Below are 12,221 nucleotides of genomic sequence, written 5' to 3'. Positions count from 1 at the left end.
AAAGGAAAAATACCGATTGGGTTCAAAAAATAAAATTAGAAACATAAAAAACAATAAATGAAAACACTCAAAACCCTAAAACCCACACTAAAAGAGAGATGTTACGGTATGTATATGTATATATATATATATATATATATATATATATATATATATATATATACACACACACATACATATATGCATATGCATGTACATATACGTATATAACCACCTACAAAAACGCACTGAAGCCAAAGTTTTCATTTAAACCTTGGGGAGACAAACTCCCCAACCTGTTGTGTGGCTCTAAGGGTGTGTGCACACGCTGCGGATCCGCAGCAGTTTTTGCTGCGGTGTACAGTACCATTATTCCCTATGGGAAATGGAAACCGCAGTGCAGACGCTGCGGAATTTTCCGCGCGGATTATCTGCGGTTTCTAAACCGCAGAAAGAAATGACATGTCAATTCTTTCTGCGAATTCCTCAGCGGTTTCCTATCTCCTCCATTGTGGAGATGATGAAACCACAGGGCCAAACCGCAGAATCCGCAGAATAATTGCAAAAGACAGCAAAGATTGAGACGAGACAGCAAAGATTGAGACAGAGAGACTAATTGCCAGAGAAAGTAAAAATAATCCCAAAATATTTTTTAACTACATACTGTAATTAGTAAGAAGCTAAAAAATGATAGTGTTGGCCCCCTTAAAAATAGTTTGGGTGAATTGGTGGATGAGGATGTGGAAAAAGCCAATATGCTAAATGACTTTTTTTTCAACAGTATTTACACAAGAAAATCCCATGATGGATAACGTGATCAGGGATAAAAATTCTCCATTAAATGTCACCTGCTTAACCCAGCAGGAAGTACGGCGGCGTCTAAAAATCACTAAAATTGACAAATCCCCAGGCCCGGATGGGATACACCCCCGAGTACTGTAGGAATTAAGCACAGTCATAGATAGACCATTATTTTTAATCTTTAAAGTTTCCATAATAACAGGGTCTGTACCACAGGACTGGCGTATAGCAAATGTGGGGCCAATATTCAAAAAGGAGACAAAAACTGAACTTGGAAATTATAGGCCAGTAAGTTTAACCTCAACTGTGGGTAAAATCCTGGAGGGTTTTCTAAGAGATACTATACTGGAGTATCTGGAGAAGAATAACCTCATAACCCCAAATCAACATGGGTTTACGAGGGACCGTTCCTGTCAGACTAATCTGATAAGATTTTATGAAGAGGTAAGTTCCGGACTGGACCAAGGGAATGCAGTGGACGTGGTGTACATGGACTTTTCAAAAGCTTTTGAAACGGTGCCACACAAAAGATTGATACATAAAATGAGAACAATGGGGATAGGGGAAAATATGTGTAGGTGGGTTAAGAGCTGGCTCAGGGATAGGAAACAAAAGGTGGTTATTAATGGAGCACACTCGGACTGGGTCACGGTTAGCAGTGGGGTACCACAGGGGTTTTTAACATATTTATTAATGACCATGTAGGGGGCATAGAGAGTAGAATTTCAATATTTGCAGATGACACTAAACTCTGCAGGATAATCAATACAGAGGAGGACAATTTTATATTACAGGAGGATTTATGTAAACTAGAAGTTGGGCTGATAAATGGCAAATGAGGTTTAATGGGGATAAACGTAAGGTCATGCACTTGGGTAGAACGGACAAGATGTATAATTATGTGCTTAATTGTAAAACACTGGGCAAAACTGTCACTGAAAAAGACCTGGGTGTATGGGTGGACGACAAACTCACATTTAGTGGCCAGTGTCAGGCAGCTGCTGCAAAGGCAAATAAAATAATGGGATGCATTAAAAGAGGCATAGATGCTCATGAGGAGAACATAATTTTACCTCTATATAAGTCACTAGTGCGACCACACTTAGAATACTGCGTACAGTTCTGGTTTCCGGTGTATAAGAAAGACATAGCTGAACTGGAGCGGGTGCAGAGAAGAGCGACCTAGGTTATTAGGGAACTAGGGGGTCTGCAATACCAAGACAGGTTATTACACTTGGGGTTATTTAGTTTGGAAAATCGAAGACTTAGGCGTGATCTTATTACAATGTATAAATATATGCGGGGACAATACCAAGACCTTTCTAATGATCTTTTTACTCTTAGACCTGTGACGGGGACAAGGGGGCATCCTCTACGTCTGGAGGAAAGAAGGTTTAAGCATACTCACAGACGCGGATTCTTTACTGTAAGAGCAGTGAGACTATGGAACTCTCTGCCATATGATGTTGTAATGAGTGATTCCCTAATAAAATTTAAGAAGGGACTGGATGCCTTTCTTGAAAAGTATAATATTACAGGGTATATACACTAGTTTCCTTGATATTGCGTTGATCCAGGGAGCTAGTCTGATTGCCGTATGTGGAGTCAGGAAGGAATTTTTTTCCCCAATGTGAAGCTTAATGTTTTCCACATGGGTTTTTTTTTGCCTTACTCTGGATCAACATGTTAGGGCAAGTTAGGATAGGATAGGGTTTGAATTAGATGGACTTAAAGTCTTCCTTCATCCTTAATAACTATGTTACTATGTAAATCCGTTTGGATGAATCCGCAGACCAATCCGCAGCGTGTGCACGTACCCTAAGTGAGTTATATACCATGCTCAATGTCCGTGTGGCAAAATTTATATCGGCCTAACTACAAGAGAACTACGGATCAGAACCAGCGAACACGTAAGGGATATTGAAAAAAGTGCATCTGTGGAAGATCCCTCTGGACTGAAAACACTCCCTAAACACTTTTTTATTCACCATCGCAGCAATTCCAATTTACTAAAGATAAAAGAACTTTAGTCCAGATGGAGAGCAAATGGATTTACAGGTTGGGGACTTTGTCTCCCCAAGGTTTAAATGAAAACTTTGGCTTCAGTGCGTTTTTGTAGGTGGTTAAAAAAGAAAAAAATATAATTTTTTTGTATGCAGATTATTATTATTAATAATGTCACATCATTCATGCACTATTTTGTTTTTATTATATTAATGTATTCTTTTGAGATTATATATGCAGTTATTGTAATTTTTATCAAGCACTTGTTATATGATTTCATATGTAAATTATATACTTATTGTTTAAATATAGGCTATGTTATGTAGCGCTTATGCACTTTATATATTTATTATATAGCAGTTTTCACTTATAATTATGTGCACTACTAGAATTATGTGTCTCCTTCCTTTCTGGCCCTTTCATGGTCTTCCTTTCTCTCCATATACATTACAAACTTTATTCTAGGTTCTTCAAAGTAGCCACCTTTTGCTTTGATTACTGCTATGCACACTCTTGGCATTCTCTTGATGAGCTTCAAGAGGTAGTCACTGGAAATGGTTTTCACTTCACAGGTGTGCCCTGTCAGGTTTAATAAGTGGGATTTCTTGCCTTATAAATGGGGTTGGGACCATCAGTTGTGTTGTGCAGAAGTCTGGGATACACAGCTGATAGTCCTACTGAATAGACTGTTAGAATTTGTATTATGGCAAGAAAAAAGCAGCTAAGTAAAGAAAAACGAGTGGCCATCATTGCTTTAAGAAATGAAGGTCAGTCAGTTCGAAAAATTGGGAAAACTTTGAAAGTGTCCCCAAGTGCAGTGGCAAAAACCATCCAAGCGCTACAAAGAAACTTGCTCAAATGAGGACCGGCCCAGGAAAGGAAGACCAAGAGTCACTTCTGCTGCGGAGGATATGTTCATTCGAGTCACCGGCCTCAGAAATCGCAGGTTAACAGCAGCTCAGATTAGAGACCAGGTCAATGCCACACAGAGTTCTAGCAGCAGACACATCTCTACAACAACTGTTAAGAAGAGACTTTGTGCAGCAGGCCTTCATGGTAAAATAGCTGCTAGGAAACCACTGCTAAGGACAGGCAACAAGCAGAAGAGAATTGTTTGGGCTAAAGAACACAATGAAGGGCCACTCGACCAGTGGAAATCTGTGCTTTGGTCTGATGAGTCCAAATTTGAGATCATTGGTTCCAACCACCGTGTCTTTGTGCGACGCAAAAAAGGTGAACGGATGGACTCTACATGCCTGGTTCCCACCATGAAGCATGGAGGAGGAGGTGTGATGGTGTGGGGATGCTTTGCTGGTGACACTTTTGGGGATTTATTCAAAATTGAAGGCATTCTGAACCAGCATGGCTACCACCGCATCTTGCAGCGGCATGCTATTCCATCCGGTTTGCGATTAGTTGGACCATCATTTATTTTTCAACAGGACAATGACCCTAAACACACTTTCAGGCTGTGTAAGGGCTATTTGACCAAGAAGGAGTGTGATGGGGTGCTACGCCAGATGACCTGGCCTCCACAGTCATCAGACCTGAACCCAATCGAGATGGTTTGGGGTGAGCTGGATCGCAGAGTGAAGGCAAAAGGGCCAACAAGTGCTAAGCATCTCTGGGAACTTCTTCAAGACTGTTGGAAGACCATTTCCAGGGACTACTTCTTGAAGCTCATCAAGAGAATGCCAAGAGTGTGCAAAGAAGTAATCAAAGCAAAAGGTGGCTACTTTGAAGAACCTAGAATATAATTATATAATTCCACATATGTTAATTCATAGTTTTGATGCCTTCAGAGTCAATCTACAATTTTCATAGTCATGAAAATAAAGAAAACTCTTTGAATGAGGAGTGTCCAAACTTTTGGTCTGTACTGTATATCTCGGCATTGCTAGGCAAGCAGTTGTCCTGGAGGAGCACGCTGGACGGGAGGGCGGTGACCTGGGTCCGACAACTTCCAGTTCCATGGTGTGCTGGAACGCACTGCCGTCTGTAACTAGACTGCGCTGCCTTCCTGCGTTCCACATACCGGAATCTGAGGACTCCTTTGTGGTCATGCGCACAGCGTCCTAGCGCGCCGATACACACCCGGGCATATAGCTTCCCATTGCAGCTGCTAATGTGACCTAATTAATACACTGACCGACCGTGATCGGTGATTGGTCGCTTACCTACATTTAAGACCATATGACCCTCTATTCCCATACACGCCCCCTGAGGAAGAATTAACGAAACGTGCGTTGGGGTGGGGGAAACGGCACTAGCACTCAGCACTTTTCTTGGACCCTCACGGACCTGTTATTTGATATAGGTAATTATACTTTGTGATCTCTTTACACAGACCTGCTTGGCAGGTAATTCTATGGGAAAATTTATTAGCAGGCACTTGCACTGATTTTCATTAGTACCTATGTTATACTTGCGTAGGGTTCTTATAGAGATCTAGTATAGTTTGTACCATCAATTTAGATCTGTTTAGCAAGTGAACTTATGGGAAAATTCATTTGTAAAGGCATTTATACTTGTTCCCACTATTTTTTCTTGCTTTAATTGTGAAATGTCCCTAGAGATATCCAGTATAACTCATACCATCAATTTATATGTTATACTTACTTTTATTGCAATTTTACTATCTTGGAAAATTTTATACTGGATATCTCTATTAATTTACTCTATTGTGGTGGCTGTATTCCCCTTATTAAATTGAGTCACCTTGTACATGACTTTTTCACTAATTGGTTCATTTTTTAATATTGATTAATAAAAAATTATTTTTAAATGAAACCAATTGTTTTTAATGGTTCTTGTTGTGTGTTCTGGACAATGGTGATTGTTCTAGTCCACATTTTTTGATTTTCCGCATCTGGAGATGCCAGAGTGTGAATGTTGTAGTGCTTTGAGAATGTGTGCAGTCTGGACCAAGTCGTAGCCTTGCAAACCTGTTCCGCCAACGCCTGGTGCCGAATGGCCCAAGAGGCACCCACCGACCGAGTGGAATGTACCTTAATCCCCGTTGGGATAGGTTTGCCTCTGACAAAAGTAAGCCTCTTGAATAGCCAAGCGTATCCACCTGGCTATTGTGGACTTTGAAGAGGCGAGTCCCTTCCTGGGACCCTCAGGAAGAATGAATAATTGTGGAATGACGCTGTCCATGAGACATATCTTCTGAGGGCCCTCACCAGGTCCAGAGTGTGAAGGGCCCTCTCAAAACGGTGAATTGGAGTCGGGCAAAAAGAGGGCAGGACAATGTCCTCGTTAAGGTAAAAAGAAGAGACCACCTTGGGCAAGAAGGACGGGGACAGCCTAAGAACCACCTTGTCCTGGTGAAAAATTAGGAAAGGGGGTCTACAGGAAAAGGGGGTCTACAGGAAAGAGCGGCCAGTTCCGATACTCGCCTGACTGATGTCACCGCGACAAGGAAGGCGACCTTCCATGAAAGGTGGGTCAGAGAGATGTCCTGTAGCGGCTTGAAGGGAGCCTCCTGTAGAACGCCCAGGACCAGGTTAAGGTCCCAGGCATCCAACGGCATTCTATAGGGAGATCCCCTGAATGAAAGTCTTCAACTGCAGGTTAGAAGCAATACGGAGATGGAACAAAAAGGCAGAGATCTAGCCTTTGAGGGAACTACGCACTAGGCCTGAGTCCAGACCGGTCTGAAGGAACTGAAAAATAGTCGGAATGGAGAAGGCAAAAGGAGAACGACTGCGTTACCTGTACCATGCGAAAATGCTTTCCAGGTGCGGTGATAAATGCGACCAGATGCGGGTTTCCGAGCGCTAATCATAGTGGAAACCACTTCCTGGGAAAACCCGGCTTGGGTTAGAACCCAGGATTCAACAGCCAGGTCGTACAACACAGGACCCCTGAGTTCTGGTGGCAAATCAGGCCCAGGGAGAGCAAATCTGGGCGATCCGGTAGTCGCCAGGGAACATCGACGACGAGCTGCACCAACTCCGTGTACCAAACCTGGCGCGGCAAGTCTGAAGCAACTAGGATCACAGGAATCCCTTCCGTCTTGATCTTCCAGATGACCCTCGGAAGTAAAGGAAGAGGGGAAAACACGTATGGAAGATGAAACTGATGCTACGGAAGGACCAGTGCATCTGTCCCAATGGCCTCTGGATCCCAGGATCTAGCTATGAACTCGGCAACTTGGCAATTAGTCTTGAAAACATCACATCCACATCCGGAGTCCCCCAACGATAACAAATCTGTTGAAAGACCTCCGGATGAAGTGACCACTCTGCCGAGGGAAGACCCCGATGGCTGAGGAAGTCTGCCGCCAAGTTTTCCACAACCAGGATGTGAACCGCTGAAATGACTGGGTAATCTCGGCCCAGCAGAGAATGTGTTCTACCTCGCGCACTGCCGCCCTGCTGCGGGTGCCACTCTGATGATTGATATACGCCACAGCCGTGGTGTTGTCAGACTGTATTCAGATGGGACGACTCGCCAGGAGGTGATGAAACTGCTGCAGGGCCAACCAAATCGCCCAAATTTCCAGGACGTTGATCTGAAGGCGCAAGGGGAAGAACCGTGCCGGAGGGCGAAAGAAAACTCTATCTTGTATCCAGAAGACACCAAGTCTCTGAACCATTCGTCATTGACAAGAGAGAGCCAGATATGACGAAACAGGAGTAGGCGACCGCCTACTCTGCTGGTGTCGACCAGATAATGCCGTGAGTCATTGGGCCAAGAATCTATGGGACCTTGATCCCTTAGACCTAGATTGCTTGGGACGGCTCTTTCATGACTGGTTGGTCTTATCCGAGACCTGGGGACCCCTGGCCCCCCGAGGGGTACATCCTGATCCGGAAGAAGTGGTCGCATTGGACCAACCAGACTTGGCGCGAAAGGGCCGGAAACGTGTCTGTTGGTGACAACGAAAAGGTCGCCTAGTCTTCTGCTTGGGGAGGAATCTACTTTTCCCTCCTGTGGCGTCCGAGATAAGCTGATCCAGGAGGACAGGAGGGTTTTGGCAGCCAGGCGGGAGACCGGAGGGTCAACTGGAGGTAGTTCGGTCCATTCCTTCCGCAGATCCGCGGAAAAAGGATATCTAGCCTCAATAGGCTTCTGACCAGCGAAGCGTTTGTCCGGTGGCTCCCTATGCCGTCAAACTATGTCATGGAACTCGGGGTGGTTGGAGAAAACCCTATGAGGACGTTTAGTCCTCTTGAAAGACACCGCATGCTCCTGGACCGAATTAAAGTCCTCGTCAACCTTTAAGGTCTGGTTGACGGCCTCAATTAGTCTATCCACAGTCGCCTGATAATCCGCTGAGTCTAGATCAAGGGGTATGTCGGAATCAGACTCCGAGTCCCGGTCAATGCAAACCCCATTTGAGGGGTAGCGGGAAACGAAGCCCACGGATGCTTAGGAGCGAGAAGACCCGGGAGACATGCTATGGGCCAACTTCCTAGATGCCCGAGGAGTTTTTTTTACTAAGAATGGCCCCTGCTGGCCGACAGTTCCCGTGAAGTAGAGGAACCTTCCAAGGCAGGCAGACGAGTGCCCCGACAAGTGGAGGGTTCTTGGAGAGACTCTATCGCTTTGTCTAGTGATGCCATGGACTGCGACAGTGACGAAGCACACTCAGGGGGACTAGGTACACTGGGTTCGGTAGAGGTCGAAAGATCCTGAAAGCATTTGAGATCACAGACTTTGCAGAGTGGCGTACTCTGTCCCTGTGGCAGCAAAGTCTGACAGGTGGTACATGAGGTGAAAAACACTGTATGTGTCTTGTTAGCCTTCTTGGATGTCTTAGAGAGTAACATGATGTACTCCAGTATGCCCCTGATCCTTCTGATATGCTCAAATAGGGAGGGCCATGGCTGTAAGTCTCCAGTGACAACTGCAAAGGAGGGCCAATGAGTGTATTTGCCACAGCTGAGTCTTACCCAGGTCCTGTGTGTCTAGTGATAGCGGTCCTCCTGAAGCGCTGTGCCCCACTGAAGATGAACGGTCTCTGTCTGCAAGTGTAGAAGGCCGGCTGGGTGGATAAAGATGGCTGCTGGCATGTGATGGGCAGGGAGAAGTCTCGCGGTGTGCGAGAAGAGCCAAATCGTGGGGGGAGCCACAGTCGCGACGTCACAACTTCCAGATTACTGCCAGCAATAGGCCCAAGCCAGGGGCTAAATTTTCAGCGACAGCTTTTGACACAGCCGGGGGAAAAGGCAATGGGAAAAAGCGCCTCAGGCGGGAGCCCTCCGCCGGGGATACTGAGGCCTGGACGCACCCAGCCCATCTTACCAGCAGTGTGCGTCCGGGCAGAAGCCGCAGGAGGTATGAAGCGCAGGGCCCTGGCAGATGCCTGAGGAGTTTTTCGCTCCCAGGTCAGCTGCTCTCTTTTGGACGGTGCAGAGACCCTCTATCCGCCACTCCATTTGCAGGGAGGGGGAGAGGGACCGTCCGCCTTCCTTCCATTGCCGCTGTATATCAGGGGCGATGCAGTGGGGTCACACAGACGCCATAAGTGCCTCTGGACATCCAAGGGGTTAACTCCCCGAGGATGGGTCAGGGCTGTTGGTCCGGCTCAAAAATCACGATGAACCTGGATGCAGAGGGGGGTACATGGAGGCGACACTCCATGTTCCCATCTGTTGCCAGAGTGGAGAAAGCGATGCCCTGAAGGGATCCATCGCCCCTAAAAAAAATCTCAAGCCTACCGATGATAACGATGCAGGAGGGGGTACATGAAGGTGACACTGTAAACCTAAAAATTAAGAATAAAGAGAAAAATAAAAATAAAAAAGCTATAGATGTTATCTGAAAAACAGAGCACATTTGCCTCCTACTGAAACTAAGCTTGAAGTGGTTCGGCTGGAGCCAGTGTTTGGATGTATACTGCAGAGGAGGAGCTAATCTTTTTGTGTTTACTTAATGTCAGCCTCCTAGTGGCAGCAGCATAACACTCATAGCCCTGTGTCCCCCAATGAGGCATAGGAGAAAATGCAATTCTGGTGTTTTGATTTTATTCTCGTTACGCCGTTTACTGATTGGATTAATTCTTTTAATATCTTGATAGATTGGGCAATTATGAATGCGGCGATGCCAAATATGAGCTTTTTTTGTAATCTTTTTAAATTGTTTTATTTTGAACGGGGCAAAAGAGGGGTGATTAACTTTTTTTTAATTTTTCAACATTTTTTAATTTTTACCTTTTACCTCCTTCTATAGTCTTCATCAGAAGCTACGATCATCTGATCAATTGTGTTACACATAGCAGGGCTGCAGCCCTATGTGTACAAAAAAAGAAAAAAAACGCTCATCTGCTATGAGCGCCAACCACTGGGCACAGCCATTCAGCAAAGACAACCACAGGGGTCTCCTGCACACCCAGAGTTGTCGTGCCAACCCATCGGCGACCCATGGTCATGTGACATGTGCGCCGCTGCGTGGAGCTAAGACGCTTATTGTCAGAGATGGGCTGTTAGGGGACCAAGACAGCTATTCAGATCAGCTGTCATGTGCTGGAAAAGATGCGGGCTCATCGACGGAACCCGCACCAAATAGGGGGAGCAACGTATGACAAAACAAATCAGGTCGCTAAGGGGTTACCATTAACCCCTTCATGACCGGAGCTTTTTTCGTTTTTCGCTCCCCTTCTTTTCAGAGCCATAACTTTTTTATTTTTCCGTCAATATGGCCATGTGAGGGCTTATTTTTTGCGGGACGAGTTGTACTTTTGAACGACATCATTGGTTTTAGCATGGCGTGTACTCAAAAACGGGAAAAAAATTCCAAGTGCGGTGAAATTGCAAAAAAAGTGAAATCCCACACTTGGTTTTTGCTTGGCTTTTTTTGCTAGATTCACTAAATGCTAAAACTGACCTGCCATTATGATTCTCCAGGTATGCGTTTGCCGGCGCATGCGTCCTTTTGAAGGTGCGCCATCCTGCGCCAAACGCATCGTGTTGCATTTTGGTGCACACGGCACACCGTCAAAAGGATGCATGCGCTGGCAAACGCATACCTGCATACGGCCTGAGTACCCAATGCTAAAGGTAGGGTACACAGGTTGCATGCAGCATGATTAGCAGATCGCCCATATGTAGCAGATTTACTGCATTGCTATGAGCGCCGACCACCGGGCGGCGCTCATAGCAATGTGCCTGCAACAAGCATAAAGGTCTCTATGAGACCTCTGGTTGTCAAGGCAATGTGTCGCCGACCCCCGATCACGTGACGGGGGTCGGTGATGCGCTCACTTCCGGTATAGCAGCTGGAAGCGGTAGTTAAATGCCCGCTGTCAGCATTTGACAGCAGGATTTAACTAGTTAATAGGTGCGAGCGGCCGCTCGAACCTATTGCGGGCACATGTCATCTGTTTATAACAGCTGACATGTCGTGGCTTTGAGGTGGGCTCACCGCCGGAGCCCACCTCAAAGCAGGGGACTATGTCCGCTGACGTACTATCCCGTCAGCGGTCAGAAAGGGGTTAAAAGTTCTAGCACAATGCAAAGCAATCATGATACACTCTCCTTACTGCGGTATGATAATATGCCTCTCATAATACAATTTCTCCCACCAATGCTTACCTCCTTCACTTTTCCGGAGTCAATCACAAACACAACATCATTTATCGTGATGCTGGTTTCTGCGATGTTGGTTGAAAGTATCTACAAAACAAACAAACAATGAATGTTCCCACCACTGTAGCTTTCACACTTTCAAGCCTTATGTTATATTCATGTCATTCTACGTACAATTTTCCGAATGCCAACTGGCGGGTTCTTCAAAACCTTCTTCTGGTCAGTAGTTTGAATGTTTGAGTGCAGCATGAATATCTGATACCTGTAAAAAGCATAAAACTTGTCCTGTAACCAGTCTGTAAATTTTATCTCTCCTCACAGGAGTCATTTTTTAATCTGATCATGACCAAAGTTGAGCTTAATATATATACAGTAGAGAAGGTGCAAATCAATTTAGTGGATTGAGTCCAGGGTCCATGTCCGTAACCTATGGCAGCCAGACAGTAGCCCTCCTACCTGTGGCTCTTTGATTAGCTAGCCTGTCCCAAAATCACAAATGTGTCATACTGCAATGATGATGTTTTTGCCAGGCCAGCTAATCAAAAGGGGATCCAAAGCTACCATCAGGTAAAAGGTGGTTTACAGGGCTCTCACCCACGATCCATCGATTACTGCTGTGGATGCTGGACTGGGTCCTGCAGGCTGCAAATCAATTTGCATCATCTTTTCTACATACAATTTATATATCAGACTCAATAACAAAATGGTATCCACTAAGCTTCCATGGTACAATTTTATGTCCTGCACACCCTATTTAATCGGTCTATAATGCCTGACAATATAAAATAGGGAACAACATTTACCTGTGAGAGTTTTCAGAAAACCTCTTGTCATCATACAAGATACGATCTCGTAACCCTACTATTTCGTCATACCCTGGGAGAAATATTAGTATGGCCC

At 45.2% G+C, this 12,221-nt stretch overlaps 1 protein-coding gene across 7 annotated transcripts in view; it reads right to left on the bottom strand.

Annotated features, from left to right (window-relative positions):
- YTHDC2 (YTH N6-methyladenosine RNA binding protein C2) overlaps positions 1-12,221 on the bottom strand; it is a 226,407-nt gene that overhangs the window by 78,212 nt on the left and 135,974 nt on the right. For all 7 annotated transcript variants that reach the window (XM_073552136.1, XM_073552137.1, XM_073552138.1 and 4 more), the window contains exons 15-17: positions 12,125-12,221; positions 11,496-11,583; positions 11,328-11,408 (exon numbers count right to left, since the gene is read on the bottom strand). In XM_073552136.1, coding sequence (XP_073408237.1) covers positions 11,328-11,408; positions 11,496-11,583; positions 12,125-12,221 — 266 coding nt within the window. The remainder of the gene's footprint in view (positions 1-11,327; positions 11,409-11,495; positions 11,584-12,124) is intronic.

Source organism: Dendrobates tinctorius, unplaced genomic scaffold, assembly GCF_039654945.1.
Source record: "Dendrobates tinctorius isolate UK_male_01 unplaced genomic scaffold, ASM3965494v1 ptg000003l, whole genome shotgun sequence".
Lineage (NCBI taxonomy): Eukaryota > Metazoa > Chordata > Amphibia > Anura > Dendrobatidae > Dendrobates > Dendrobates tinctorius.
Note: the sequence above shows the minus strand (reverse complement) of the source record. Positions and strands in the feature narration are given on the sequence as shown.